Genomic DNA, 16548 nt, shown 5'->3' on the forward strand with positions numbered 1-16548 from the left:
TATTTATGATAAATATTGTTTTTAGAGTCGAAGAGACTTCGGCTGGTTGGAGATGTACAAGCTATAATTTTTTCAGTCGCCACATCATGAAATTTAGGCACAGCCAAGAACCCTGGTTGAAATAAACCACTTTGGGAAAACTAGAGCCGTGCTTACAAATGGCTCACTGTTTCTGAAATTTCGCGCCGCGCCGCCTTATCACCTCCAGGTCAGGCAGCAGAGGCTTGGAGTCTTGAAGTGACAGTAAGCAGACCAATGTTAGTGATTTTGAGGCAGATCTCAATATTGGCCTAATATACTAGTGACAGAATTTTTTTCCTTATAAGTTGTCATGCATCCTCTACTATCTTGCTGTCTGACCAACCGATAAAGATTTTTTCTCCTTTACCGTCCAATCTGGCGTACATGCGATCATATGGCTATTTTTGGCATTTGCCACCTTCCACGCACCTCAGTAGCCTACTTCTTAGCTAACCTCTTTGCTCGCATGCGTTCTTAAACTTTTTGGTTTACAACCAAGTCTCCCGTCTGCGATTCCTAACAGAAGACATGACAGGTTTTCTCCTGCCAGACCATAGACCTTGGCTGTGGCGGTCCAGTCTTATTGAAGCTTCTCTTGTTCACGAGAGCCTGTCTCACTTCTTTTTGGAAATCCGCAAGACATGCTTCCTTTTTCAGCTTCCACCACATGGTTCTCTGATCTGCCGATATCTTCTTAATTTTAGTCTCATGCTGTCTACCTACACTTTCCCCTTTCACCACCTTAAAGTCTGTTCAGTTTACATCGTATGCATAAGATGTGGTCCACCTACGTGCTTCTGCCTTCGCTCTTGTAGGTCACCCTATGTTCCAGTCTCTCTTGAAATAGGTGTTTGTAATAGATATTTTCATCCTTTTGGCAAACTCCACCAACCCCCTAGCTTTTCCTGCGATAAACCCAACGTTGAAATTTCCCATTTTCAGGTCTATAAACTTCTTCTGTTTCTGCCAATGAACCCATATTCCACACCCTTCATCTTCAACCCACAGTAAATAAATATCCACCGCCGTGTTGTGGGTTAGCGGCAATGATGGTGGTCGTTGTCAACCTGGGCCGTGACCGACCCGGTATGGAATTCTTTGGATGAGCACTTTATAATTGGTTGGCATAGTTTTCCTTCGTGACGCAACCCTCTGCATTAACCCGGGCTTGAAACCGTCCTACAGTTTGTACTGGCTTGCAATCCCATAGGATTGTTGGACTGCATTTGCAGTTTAAGGCGCAGAAATACAGATAATGATGAAGACTGTAAAATCGCCTCTATGTAACAGTGAGGACACAACGATTGCTATGTTGACTTGGTCTGTGAGTCATGTCTCTGAAGTGTCATTCAAATATATAATTTTACTCTTGTTGACAGTGTGAGAGATGATACAAACTTCAGTAAATTACAGCTCCAAAACTTGTGCAAGCAACAAACTTGCAAAAGACTTCAGCTTTAGCATGCATTCAGACTAACCCATTTTGAAATGTAAACATTTTTCTCTCAAAATTAGTTATTTCTGTACAGAGAGCAACAGCGCAAAGCCTAACGTGGAAGCCTTGGCGTTTGGTGGGGTTTGGCTCAACTCACACTTATTTAGGGACGGTTGACTGACCATGGGCAATGTACTCCACATTTACTGGTCTAGAATCTGGCACTGCTGTGTTTACTTTGCTGCTTCTTTTAGATTGACATATTTCGAGGCAGACCAGACCTGTTATTTCACTGGTGGGGGCAGACATAGGGACTCTGGATGACTGATGCAATAGCTTACCCGAGTGTCCATGACTCAATGTTGTGCATGCACATGTACACTAACAAGGACTAAACCAGGTCAAATCCACGAGTGTGTTCAGAGTAACACACTACATATTGACTAGAGTGTACCACACTGTTGTGGTTGGAACACATTGTTGTCATTCTTTCTGCTACCTAAAGCCTTCCTGAAGTTGTACTAAATTAATGTAACCTCTAAACTGTCAAAATCATATTTCACAAGATATGGATTATTATTTCTTTCTTTTGGGATTTTTGGAGCAGCCATTTAATTGGTCTTATTTTATTGTCTGTTGTAATAAAGTAGATGTTATTAGTCGCATTTGGGAGGCATAACAGTCGTTTAAATTTGTCAGTAGATCTAAGTGAAGCAACACAGGGGAATGCAGTTAAAGCACATTAGCTCAAAAAGGGGAAATCATTACTACTTACTGTGTATAGCTCATTAAGGACCTTCATTAAGTCTTCCTGGAGCTGAAATGCTATTTCCTTGCTCTGGAAAAAAATAATAGAAAGAAAGGAAAAACAATGAGAACCACAAAGCAAATGCTTATTTGATAACATTTTACCACAGCTGCTAACCTTTCCAAAACTGACAGACATGCAAGTGCATCTTTTAATTTAGGAAGCTATAGGAAGAGAAATGAAAGGCATTTACCATTCATTAAATTTTTATTCACACCATACAGTATATACAGTACTACAATAATGTACCCCATTTTTTAAGATTATGATTCATGCCATGGTTATTAATTCTGATCTTTCCATTCCAGCTGAGAGCATGCATTATTAGAGTGCAGCATATGATTACAGTCTGGGGCTGAATGGAGCTCCGTCCAATCCCATGAGCCTACCATTTGCAGATGTTGCCTCAAGAGCTGATAAAACCTCTCAATTCAAGTGGAACAGACATGTGATATTATCGATTCCCAAAGTAATATAACTATCCATCCATCCATCCATTATCTATACCGCTTCGCCTCACAAGGGTCGCGGGGGGTGCTGGAGCCTATCCCAGCTATCTTCGGGCAGTAGGCGGGGTACACCCTGAACTGGTTGCCAGCCAATCGCAGGGCACACATAGACGAATAACCATCCACGCTCCCACTCACACCTAGGGGCAATTTAGAGTGTTCAATCAACCTACCATGCATGCTTCTGAATGTAGGAGGAAAACTGAGTACCTGGAGAAAACCCACACAAGGATGGGAAGTAATATAACTATGAAGTTGAAAAATAAATGACTGACAATGTGCTTCCTTTTACTGTTTAACAAAAGCATACTGCTTATGCAAGTTACATGGGCAGCTGCATAACAGAGATAATCAGATGGACATGAAGGCCCACATTTATCACCGATTAATTGCTCATGAAAGCCCTTAGCTAATTGGGAGTAAATTATTGCTTCGGTAAAGGGTGACAAACAGGAAATAGTGGGGTGAAAAAACACAATCTGAGATAAAAAAAAAAAATTGTCATTGTACTGTATGAACTGTTGCTCGACCAACGATGCCTGCTTGAAAGGTGGCTGTGGCCCACTTTGGCCACACTCCAGATACGCAGCATCTTGAGTGTGGCTCAGCGAGGAGCAGCACTTTTAAGATGATTAAAACCTAACACCATGCAGCTTAGCTTTCCACAGCCAAACTGGACAGTTGAAAAAAATCAGATACACAAGCTTGACACTCTTGCACTGTACACATACCTCTCAATGCTACATGTCGGCTGACCTGATTGAATACACAGCAAAGTGGATTACATTCTTACACTGGCTGCCAGGCTGGCATCCGAAATTAGAGAATCATGCTGGTAAAGTAGCCTATCTGCAACACCTTCCTAACCACCACGGGCAATTTCCCATTTACTAATCTGAAAAGCCTGTCAACCTAGATAACCTCAGGCCAATTTTTTAAAAGACAAACCACAAGTATGCAAATTAAGAGTGGTTAAGGGAGTCTGAGTATAATACTATATATATTAATTGATAAAGGGTTAAGAAACTGCTTATAATTCATCTATACTTTTAGATTTAAAAAAATAATACTTAATACTACCATTACCATGAAGACATGGCCCTTGACGAAAGGAAAAATCCATTTACAACCATCATTTCAGTGTACGGAATATTTGACTATCTGTCAGCTCTAACAGTCGTCAACCCGACTCCATTGAGAAGCCTTGGAAGTGTTCCAGAGCTCAATGAAATAAAAGGCCTTCTCAGCATCACATGAGCTGCAAGGGTTTGTGTGCGAGAGAGGTAACGCCTGGGAAGAAAGCAACACTACATTATGTTCCATATTTTCAGTGAATTGTTCGCAGCAAATCCATTGCATCCAAATTGGCTAATTCCGTTATCCGAAAGGTTGGACAATCCAAGTAAGAGTTCTTGCAAAAATATCAATCCAAAATTGCCTTTGTGGAAAGTTATTTCTCTTTAAATGGGAAATGTACACCTCATATGGCGTGCATTGGCGTGTGTGCGTGGGGGTGTAGGTGTGTGTGTGGGGGGTGGGGGTGGGGGGGTGTGTGTGTGGTCGTGTGCACATAAGTGAGAAAACATTACATTTTGATGAGTGACAAATCATTACATGCACAGATAGTTGCAAGTTACTTTAATAATAATGTGGCTCAAACTACCAGAGACAAACGCCTTGTGTGTTCTTACATACTTTCCCAATAAAAAATATTCAGATTCTGATATACACAGAATATTACGCTGTTAAAATGTTTGACGGTACAGTTTCTAAAAGGGGATCATTTTATATTTTTGTAAAATCTCATGTCTTCCTAGTGTCCTGCAATTTGTCCCTCAAGAGCCAACTAACTGAGTCACTCGTGTTGTAAAGCATCTCCATACTGTAAGTACGAGACGACTGCTACTAAACCCTCTCCCTCAAGGGATGTTGCAACTTGAGGAAGAGAGTAAACCACCTAACAGAGGAACTCATTTTGCAGTAATTTTATTGTTCTGCTGACTATTAAAACTTTATGATTGTGAGTCAAGTGCTGAGATGTAAATTAACAGCTACTGCAAAGGCCCTCAGCTCATAAGGAAGCTAGAAATTGGTGGTAGAAATACAATCTGCCTAATACACTTATCCATGGTGATTTGTAAGTGAAATATAGAGTTTCAAAAGAACAAACTATAGCACACCTTAGCCAAAATGCACCACAGTTAAACAGACACTACTGCCAATGAAAAATGTAAAAAACTCCTCAACCCTTGACGTGTGAACAATGGTAAATTTAGTCACAGATTGTGCGCGCGACGGATAAAAGACTACAACAAGTAGCCAGTTCATTGACTAAGGTAAAGGGGATTGATGCAATATGATCTGGTATAACGGGAAAATGGAGGTGCTGCAGTAGCCACAAATGACAAAATTAGGATGACAATTTGGATGAGATTCTACTTCACCCCACAGCATAACATCTGAGCACATAGCGTAATAACAACATGTGCTTTGATGGAAGGAGGACCAAACTATGCCTGTGTCCTCAAAACTGTTGGGAGCCCGCATAACCTAGGTACATTTTCTGTTATTTGGCCCTCATTATTGAAGCGCTTCTGAGATCAAAGGCTTGAAGATGCTTTAATTAGAGGCTGAGCAGAGGCTTGGGTCTGCTATAACCTGGACCTCCCACCACACTGCCAATTTTCTGCACAATGCCATCGGAATTCCCTGTAAAATTCAAGTACTAACGCACTATGCAAAGGTCTTAGGTATTGGTATTACAACAATGCTATAATGACCATGTATCACAAGAAGGTCACTCAGTAGAGCTTAGACCTCAGCCACAAAAGTGAAAACCAAAATTGTGGAGTGCCACAGTTGTGCTTGTCTGTGAGAATGATGAACCAGACAGACAGTGACAGCGGTGGTGACATTCCAGATGCCATACCAAAAATAAATTCAATATTTGCACCTCAACCCTAATTAGTTGTTCCTTAATCCATGCACCACTTCCTCCCTAAAAAGTCTGGAGGAAACCATCATGTATTGTTCTTCTATTCACTGTTTTACCGTGACTGTTGTGAAAAAGCACCTCCAAGCTTGTGGTGTCTATATATACCCTCAGTTCGGTATACAAAATGTTTGTTAATTCCAACAGGTATTTTACAGTAGGTGCAGAGAACGTAAGGGCAACAGCAGTAAAATCTGGAAAATGTGTCAGACCTTGTGTCATTAAAAGATCAGTGACACTTTAATCACCAAAGGAAATTGGAACAGCAGTTTCCTGTGCTCTGCTGTGTACATAAAAGAAAGGACCTTACCTCAACACAGAGGCTAAATGTTTATGGTTATGGCTGGCTAGAGCTTGAAATAAAGACGGAATGAGAGACAGACGAGATAGAAATAGTCACTCAAGCTAAGCGGACACAAAGGCATGCCTCTAAGGCAAAGGCACTTTGTAATTTGGGTCTGTGGTGGGTTTATGCGACTCCAACAGCAAAGGAACTCATAATCCACGAGGGAGTTGTCATCTTTGTGGTGAGCCAGGCGGCAAAGGACCAGTTTTGGACATAAATCTGTGGTCTTGATGCACTGAGGTGAAGAGCTAGTGATCTGAAATTAGGCAGACCAAGACTGCATTCTTGGATTAAAAAAGAGCCACATTTCACGAAACATTAATTCATACGACAGTACTTACACATATCAGATCTTTCATATAAGTAAAATACTTGATGAGAAGATGACTACTTAGCGCCTATCTTACTTGCACTATATGCTGTAACTCAGTTGGTGATTAGAGGTGTATAGTACAGCTTGATAGTCCTGGTGGCAAGTTTAAACAATTTGATTGTGTCAAAACAAATGCCGCAAAGGGTTGTTGTAACTTTTAGGGGAAACATTACATGAATAATCATGAAGTGAGAGTCTTTATGGGTCTTAACCGAAAGCACATTTTAAAGAGGCTTTGTCTGCATATATGGGAAACATTGGGACTTTTGAACTGTTACCTATTGTGCATGTATGTATTATCACAAATGCAACTGTAACCACCAATACAGTGATACAAACTGCAAGGGCCCTTTAAAGCTGGGCGCTGCTCTAGTTATTAATAGATTTTTTTTTAAATATAAAAGTTCATAAACTTTGAGTGATTTGGTACCATTAAATCCAAAAAGACAAAAAGTGCACTTATTAGACCTCACCTTCTTAAGTAGTCTTGTGGAGTCTTCGCTTATCTGCATAAACCTCATGATGACATTGTTCAGGTAGATGTCGCTCAGAGTGGCGTGGTCTTTACTCTCCCTTCTCACCTGGTTCAGCAGCAGGTACCAACAGTTGACAGGGGACAGCAGATTCTGGTCTTTTCTGATGGGAAAAGTGTGTTTTGAATCAGAACACCGTGAATTTAAGTTGTAGTCTGTGACTGTTTCTCAATGTCAAAAAATATCAGGGACTGTAAGAGGTGCATCATCAGCCTCCCTTGGTATTTAATGTCCTAGATACCATCATTTCTGGGTCTAAATGTCCTGCATATATCACAAGGACAACATTGATAAGCATGACACACTTGTGTCCATGACATTTCTGGGGCACAGCTCATGCAGCTCTCTCAGCCAAGCGAGCTTTAAATACAGTTTGCGGCGTGAACGTGGAAAGGCCGTGGGAGTACTATATTGGAAAAGAAAGTTAAAGACTATGTACCAGTATGTCACCGAAGCCATGGATAATAAGTCACAGCACATAGAAAGGACAGTAATCTGATAGGAAAAGTGCTATGCTACTTCCTCTGCTGCCATTTTCTAGTAAGTGGTAGGATATTGTCCAGGCCAGAGTGAGTAGCAGTCCTGCGTATGCTCTGACATGCAGGCTCACTTCCTCTGGGTTGAGCTATGACAGAAGAATATTAGTATGTATACATGTGTCTACTTGAGTGAGTTTTAAGGCTGGATGAGATGTCAAGTCTTTCAGGAACCATATGGAGAATCGCCCCTGCTCTTACCTCACATGGGGCAGTTTACATAGACAGGCAACACTTGTCAACACAACAGGTGAAAAACACTGAACTTGGCCAGTGACCTATCCTTGAACCTTTATCAGTGGCACCCTATCTGCTACAAGGGCAAAAAGTCAGCATTCCTACAATTGAATCACTGAGAAACAAACTGCTGAAGTGTTCATTGAAAAAAAAAAGAAGCAAAAACAGGATGTAAATTCCGTCTGATAAACGCCAAGGCAGAATGATTAATTGTTGCTGCATCCCCAGGCATGCTATGTGAAAAGGGATTGAACGAGAGGAAAACATCAAAGAATAATTAAAGAGGGGAAGTTCTTGAAAAGTTTAAATGGTAAAATACACTTCTGGACAGCATCTCACATACACGCTGTCAAATAGCAATTGCAACAAATCCTTTACTACTTTATGTATTTGTACAGTGCAAGACATCCACGCAGGAAGGACAGTGCATGCATGTGCCTGTACATTTATCAATTCATATTACCTTTTGCACTTGCTGATATATTATACCGAAGTGGCTACAGATAAGATATTCAAGATATTTAAAAAAAAAGCAACTTGAACAGCAGTACTAATCTCCATCTATTTTAAAGAACCCGGTATAATTATACTGTATTTAAGATGAGGGTTTGAAGGCAGACATCGCCTGTAGAGGAAAATGAACAGTGCAAATGAACAAGACAACTAACATTCCCTGTGATTACAAAATTCAGAGTTGCTCACCAAACATAATACCAGGAAAATCTCACTATGTCATCATTTCCTCTTTGACTTGGGCAGGAACTGGGTCAGACAGACAGATAGACAGACAGAGCGGACATAAGGAAATTTCATGCAATTAAAAAACAAACAACTGTCCATATGGAGTGAAAATTACCACAATGGCAAATTATTAGCTGCAGTTGCTGTTTGAATGTGTGTTCTTGTCATTCATGTGGTTTAAATCCAGGCAGGCTGAATGCCAACATATAAGCGTGGCCATACGAAGGAAGGCTGCTAGCAGTCAAGGATTGCCACGTCACTGTGCAGGATATTAAAGCATGGGATCTTATCAAAAGAAGAGGCAAAATGCCAAAGTCCTCAAGTAGCACACTGATAATGTCTGTCATTAAAGAACCGCCGTGAAAGCTTTTTACAGGAGTGGACATTTATCTTCAGTCTTTTTTCTACTGCACTCCAATGTGACATCATTATTAAGACAATGTCCTTGTATTAAAACGGCCGGCGAATACTACATTGGGGGGATGACAAACAGTGTTATGCACATAAAAACATTATCAGCCTGTTTGAGAATATTTATCTGGGGTATTTTGCACGATAAATAATTCAGTATTTCTTGTACTAACCATCTTTCTTAGTTTAACCATCCCACACTCCCTGAAAAAGTCAATATTGGGAAGCAAGGATTAATTAGGGTCTAGGGATAATAGAAAAATATATAATATTTGGTGCATAGGCACAAACAACAGTCATATTGATGTGGTTTTGATTCAAAGTATGTCATTTCAACTTCAGAATTGCAGCTCCACTGACAAGCCCAGCAGGGGCTTCCTTACAGAATGTTGCTTGTCTAGACTAATTATCCAGAAATCTAGCTGGTTATTGTGATGCTATTTTAACATTTTTCTGCTTTGCCAAGCTGACCCGCCATATGAAAACTCACCCAAGGCTACAGGCCAAGTGAAAAAATGTTCACACCACAGACAAATCTGTCCAACAAAAACAGGCCATAGAATGTGAACACAAAGGCTTCACTTGTGTGCATGCTGTTTATGTGGACACAAAAATATAGACCTCTGGCTTTAAAGCACACAGGAGGGTTTTTTAATGCTATTTAAACTTATTGTATTTATTTAAGAAATATGCTCATATGACCATACACCATGCAATGTAAACCACAGAGCTTCATACAACCAGTCCATTAACTGGTAACACATTTGGACACACAGCTGCTCGAGTCATTGAAGCTTCATACAGCAAGCAAAATCTATTTACAGGCTGTAAGGAAAAGTATAAGTTTTATTTTTATTCTCTCCACAAGTTCAAACAATATGCTAATGTCAGCCTTTTTCTGTACACTTCATCAGCGCAAACTGGGTCGCGAGAGGGAGGAGACTGAATAGATGGTGCAAAAATAAAAGGAGACCAATTCGACCAATTAGCACCTTGATAAGTTTTATTCTGCAGCCTAAAGTGCCAAAACATTACTTTAACTTAAGTCTCTGTATAAACTGTGTTAAAACACTTGCGTGGGTGTGTGTGTGGGTGTGTGTGGGCGTGTGGGTGTGGGTGCGTGTGTGTGTATAAAACTGAACACTGGGAGCACCGTTTGTTTTTTGTAAAGAAATACTAACACAGCGCTAGTGCAGGTGTACCTAATTTTGTGGCAGATTCAGGTTTTGTTCAAACCGTGACATGACCACACATGCACTCAGACACATGGTAGCCAGTAGCCTTTGTGACAACATAAACTGAAGAAAGACACACAAAGAGTAGGTGAACCCACTTGTACTGTTGGTGGTCCTTTGTGCTGCGAGTCTTGGCCATGAAGCGTTCAGCCAGTTTCTCAAGGTTTCTGGAGTATTCCATCTCAATCTCCGCCTTCTTCCTGAAGAAATCCTGAAGGTCCTGCAGCAGCTGGACCCTCATGTCTGTCTGCTGGTCCATGCATTTCTGCTGCTCCACCAACTGGGTCCTGATCTCTGATAAAGAAAAAATAATTCCATAATTTGGCATTGAACTACAACATAACTAAGCTCGTACCTCAAACTCATATTTCAATTCATCTTTCCCCATTGAAATAGAATGAATTACCTTTAATCTGTTACAGACTCCCTCCAACCACAAATTAAAATGTTTGTGGTTTTTTTTAAAGAAGGAATATTGCACTTAACAAAAACAGTAATGAAATCTTCAAATAGGGTATTGAATTAATTCATCAGTTTTTGTAGTGTGCACCATGATTTAATGCTGCAATTCATTATATTGTACTGTTCCTTCTAGTGTGCCTGCTTTGCCCACAAAGAGGCCGCTTCAGTTCACCGCAAAGACAAGCTCACATGCGAGTGGGGCTTCATTCCCCTATCAATTATGAAGGACCTACTGCGGCTGCTGCACTCCCCAGCTCACGAGTCCCACACAGAGGGAGCAGCGGGAAAACTAATGCCAAGGTCGAACGACAAGAATACAGCCCGATTTTGACCCCACAGACGTGTCACAGATAAACATTCACTGTCAAATTTAGAGTTCACATGATGCGTCATAGCTCGTGCATATAGTGTGATATACACAATTGGTCGGCTGGCATCTTGGGTGATTCAAGACTAGGACACAGGAAGTCTGGCATGTCCGAATTTTTGTTTGTTTTGCTGCACATCATTGTGTCATGTCTTACAAGGCCCCACAATTTGTTCTTCGAAATGGACCATAAGTCAGACAAAGCAAAATATCCGCCACTTCCTGCCCAGCAAGCTCTAGTACCGTTTCTGTTTGAGATTGGCTTTGCTGGAACAATGAGCGCATGGCACACGCTCCCGGGAAGTGCCCAGCCAGAACCATGCTCTCATTGTAAAAGGCAATTTTGGATGCTTTGCGTTCATTTCTGTTGGCGCCCACGCACATCTCATGTAATCCATCCATTGAAAACTAACTCTCCATCCATCTCTACCAATGTTTTTAGTCTGCTTACGCGCTATGCACTTATCGTTCCAGCAGTGCAAAGCTTTGGCATGGGGCCTCCTGCCGCTTTTCTTTTTGTCCCGTCTCCTCGAAAACTAGTTCTTTCAGACAATGCTTGATCAGGCGGGGTCTGGTTAAGTGTCACACTGATAGCCTTCTCAAACTACGCAATTTTTTTATCATTCATGCAGGTCACCCTGTGTGAGTACCCGATAAATATTGTTCTGCGTCTTGGACTGGGCAAGATATCAAACTACAAGTTCGTCACCGAGCAGCCCAATCAATACAAGCTTACGTCAAGAATCAGTCCATCCGCGCAGGTCTGTTGGTGCATGTGCGTGTGTTCTCTGCTCAGAACAAAAAATAAAAAAGAAAGAGACTATGGACACATTCCTGTATGTTGAGGAGAGGGCAGTATGGACGGACTGTATTCTCCAAAAAGAACTTAAGGTATTGAATTTGTTTAATAACACCAGATTCGCTCATAATCTACTAACAAATATTTCCTTTGTTATTATGTAGGAGATTGGGATTTTGGAGGAGGGCACTGTCTTCTTATTGTTCAGTGCTGAAGAACCAATCAAAGGACGACATAGGATATGACACATGACGGCAAGACAAACAAAAATTCTGACATGCCATACTTTCCTATTCGTTATCGGGAAGCGAACATCACATACTTTTATGGTTTGGCTTGCCTGGAAGCTCAACTGACCAGCCACAGCTAAAATCTTAAATACCGTCTAGCTTTGACAGTGGAAATGTATTACTAGACATTGTACGTATAGTTGTAGTTGGACAAATTGATTTTAACCCGCTCCATGCAACACCTGCAATAGAACAGCAGCTGTTCTGAAGTCCATCCATCCATTTTATCTTTTGTAGTCTAAATTGTGTGTGGAGGTCTACACTATGTGATGAGAAATTTGTGTATGGATAGCATGGTTTGGGTCAATCAACAAAGTCTGGTATGAGTCATTTCAAACAAGACTGCAGAGAGAAGTTAAGTGCACCTGAACAATATGTGGATAAAAGGCTCTGCAGTACATGATATCACTAAACAGCCACAGTTTCATATATTATCCATCAAAAAATCTATACAAGCTTGATGATGTTTCATAATATGACATTGTTGTCATGTTGACAAGAGAGAAGAGTGACTTGCAGAAATAAAAAGGGCCATAAAACTGTCAGCAACAAATCCAGCTGACTGATGGAGTTGCAGTCAATGTGTCCCAAAGAACACACAGTGTTGTCACAGACAATGAAAGAGCATCGCTTGGTCTCTGTGGAGATCAGGTTGCACTATAGCCTCTTTGTTTCTATCCTGGATGATATCCAAATATTCCACATTTGGTCACATCACATAATTCATATTGCAGCGCTCACAGGGGCAAATATGTTCAAAATAGAGCTTTGGTGCCAATTATACTGTCAAAGAAACTGCATTGTAAGCAAGATGGGTGCTATTCCACATGCTTCAGCTCCAGAGAAATAGGGATTTAGAAATTTCAAAAAGTTTGCCGACTGTTGGAGTGCCAGACACAGCATTTTTCTCTTTCTACCTTTTTGGAACTTCCCTAATGTCCTCATTGTTGCAGTACAACAATTTCCAAAAAGTTACGTGCAGCAAATGCAAGAATCATAAATACATCATAGAAACATGAATTTTTTTTTCACATGTTTTGTTCATTACCCACAACTACTGTATCTGGGACATGTTGCACCACATCAAAGATTGGGTTGCATTTGCAGAGTTGCTGTTAGACAGGACCTGAAATAGACGCTGGAAAATGAGCGTGGTTTTGCCACACTAGCATCTTTCGTTTGGTTGCTTAGTTGGTTATTTTATTCAATCAGCTTTGATAAAAGAGAACAGAATAGTGAATACAATTTGTCGAGAAAACAAGCCAATCAAAAAGGCGTAGCAATTTTCATACTGAATATTCTATTCTTCCCAAAATATGCTGAGGTAATTGTCCAGTGATTGGCTTGGGGAGTAACGGTATACATGTACTGGTGATACATATTTAAGATAAAAAAATAAATAAAAGTGTAGACTGTATTCCGTTACAGTTAAAGGAAAAAGCAAAACACATTGGATATAATTGTACAATAAAATATTTGGAACAATTACGACGTTTTACGGGCATAACACATTTTTGTATCATGTGGCAGCTATGCATTTTGCCACATAAACACCAGCCCATTCAAAGTTTTGTGTTTCAAAGCCAAAAAACACACACATACTTGCTGCTCTATAAGCATTTCTCTGAATTATTAATGATTAAAGACGTAGTTGTGCTAAAGCCATTAAAACATGTGACTGCTGTGCTCTTGGCTTCCAAAACCACGGGGGAGAGTTCCAATAAAAGTACGCTACTGTGATTCTGAGAATCAGTGCCAAATCAGAATACTGCGCTTATCTTAAACTACGGAACCTACGAGAAATGTAAAAATCCTGTGAAAAGTATGGTCTTGGTATGATGCACCAGTTTCCATCATACATAAATATTCAGCAACAACTTTGTTTTTTGGTTTTCACTGTCATATTGAGATGAGAATTAAAATAATGATGTAGGGGTTTCAAAACCAATATGCAGTACAAAAATGCATTCAAGATTTTATATAACAGTGACAAAGACGACTAAAATGGACGGAACAAGAAAATTATAGTACAATTCCGAGTCAATAGGAAATAAATAAAAGTGAAATTCCAACGGAAATTGCAAATTGTATCTATAATGGCACACAAGCTAAAAACGCCGCTGCCAGGACAACTTCTCCACAGAAGAGAGCGGATGAGAATAGAGGCTCAATCACCAATGATATGACTAAATTCTATAAATGTTGATCCAAACTAAACAGCAGTAAGGAGTTGAACGGTGACAAACGTAAGCACACTTGAACGGAAGAGTTGCTTGTTCAGCTGCCAATAAACTTCGAGAGGTTCTGTTTGATCTGGACACTGATTTGATGTTTTTCATCTTCATATGTTGAAAGAAAAAGGTAGATGTGTACTAAAGAAAAAGATGCCAACAGCTGTCCCTCCTTTGGGTTGTTGGTGAGAAATTGAGTGTTGAGAGAGATAAAGGCGGCTCAAGCTCAAATGTCAAGGCAGCATCTAATTCTCAACAATGATGACCTCAAGCTAAAGACTTGGACTCTTATAGTTCGGATTTGGTTTTGGTTAACAAATATTGTGAAAAAACTTTGGTGGTGAGATAAATACTTTTAAAACAGGCAACACTCAAGATGCAACTGTATTAAAGTGAGCAAAAAAAAAATACCAACTCACACTAAGGTGAAACCAATCGTAAGTTAACCATGCAAATGCATGTGAAAAAGGAAATACTGTATATTATCTTGAGAGGAGGAAGAAATTATTGCTATAATAACAACTGGGATGCAAAAAAGCACCAAAATGAGTACACAATACACTTTAAGACCTCACCAAGAGTGCACCTGGGCTTTGCATAGACTGCGTAACAGGGAATATAGATGGCTCTTCATGTCAATCACTTTCTAGTTCAGCATTATCTATATGCATCTTTAGACCTTTACTCATAAAGAACAGTTTGGTCTCATTTTAAATTGATCACAAGGTTCAGAAGGCACCTAAAGATGTTGGGCTACACTCAATTCTTTATTTATTTGGGGGATTTCTTTACAGCCTTCTGAATAGTGTTTTATGGGGACCTGGCTCTGTAAACCAACAGAAGTCCCTACCCTACCATTAGTCTTGAGATACATGTTTTCATGATAAAGCGATGATTTACACAGATACTGTTGAAGTGTCACTTTTTAAGATTGTGTGCTAAATCAGTACGCAACCAGAGAAAAGAATGTTGCACTTAAACCAAGTCAGAACCAATAATTTTAATTTATCATATGCGTTCTGCTTTACTGTGTGATGAAGTCCACACCATGATGAACCATATGTTTTACAGCTGCGCAAGACATTTGTGCATATTTAACTAATTTTAAACTTTAGTGAAACAGCAGAGAAGCAGCTTTGTTCTATTGTAATGACAAACACACAGATATCCAGAGGCAAGAAAATCTCATGGATTTTTTGTGTTTGATTTGAGTTAAGGAGTCTCTAATTAATGCAGGATTAAGCTCAAATATGGCCCGAAAGACGCTGTAACAAAATATATAATGCATCAATGACAGTTTTGTTTTAATAGAAATTACAAGGTTCTAGTCCATATTTCATATCACACAGGACTGAACATTGTCATTCAAGGGGACTAGCATTGTCGTTCAAAGTCTAACTTTATTTGTCGGCTCTCTACCATAATGCACTGTAATTGCGAGCAGAATTTATTGTGCATCTATTATTGGCTCTCCCTTTTCAAGAGCAACTTTCTTTCCTCGCCAGTCAGACTTAAGAATACGTTCTACTGAAAAAGAGATTTATGGAACTTTGAATCCCGCAAATGTAAGCCATTGTATTTCATTTACTGTTTTTTCTGCCTTTTCTTCTTGTGATCTACACAAAAAGTCAACAAGGCTATGTGCCTTTTGGTTTTCAAATTCTACAAACTGATGGTTCTTAAATGGAAATTTTGCGAATCTGTTGCATGAGTGGTTATCAATGACATGCTTTTCATTTTGAAATATCTTTTTATACCTGGGCTTATATTTAGACAATTACGTTCGGGGAGATAATTTCTGAAAGCGATGATCTCGGCGCGAATAAAACGTGTAACGTATAATCATTACCACTATTTTGATAGCTTGACATACATTCTTATCTGCGTTTGGGTCATGGGGAAGATTACAGTTTCAAGAGTCCGTCTTTGCGCCAGAGTCAGAAACAGCAACAACAGAGCATAAGTTAGCCTAGGAGAGCAAATACTTGCCATTCAAGGCAGAAACATAGATGGGAAACATCTGCTTTCCTTTACTATTTATACTACACCAATTAAACAGCAAACGGCATCCTTCGGTCATGTGTTTTCTGTCTCAACAGTGAGCGCCGCATGCTACACCCATCCCATTGCCTCGCCACAAAATACAACGCCTTACAGGATGTGTGGTTTCTGGGCCTTTGATAGGGTTAAACCAGCAGAGGAGCAAGAAGGCTCTGGGAGGA

General features: G+C 40.1%; 1 protein-coding gene across 3 annotated transcripts in view; it reads right to left on the bottom strand.

Annotated features, from left to right (window-relative positions):
* srgap1a (SLIT-ROBO Rho GTPase activating protein 1a) overlaps positions 1 to 16548 on the bottom strand; it is a 54714-nt gene that overhangs the window by 25991 nt on the left and 12175 nt on the right. For all 3 annotated transcript variants that reach the window (XM_088297854.1, XM_088297853.1, XM_088297855.1), the window contains exons 2-4: positions 10276 to 10471; positions 6958 to 7120; positions 2232 to 2294 (exon numbers count right to left, since the gene is read on the bottom strand). In XM_088297854.1, the coding sequence (XP_088153980.1) occupies positions 2232 to 2294; positions 6958 to 7120; positions 10276 to 10471 (422 nt within the window). The remainder of the gene's footprint in view (positions 1 to 2231; positions 2295 to 6957; positions 7121 to 10275; positions 10472 to 16548) is intronic.

Source organism: Idiotropiscis lumnitzeri, chromosome 6, assembly GCF_059441095.1.
Source record: "Idiotropiscis lumnitzeri isolate Australia: NSW breed Sydney's pygmy pipehorse chromosome 6, RoL_Ilum_1.0, whole genome shotgun sequence".
Taxonomy (NCBI): Eukaryota; Metazoa; Chordata; class Actinopteri; order Syngnathiformes; family Syngnathidae; genus Idiotropiscis; species Idiotropiscis lumnitzeri.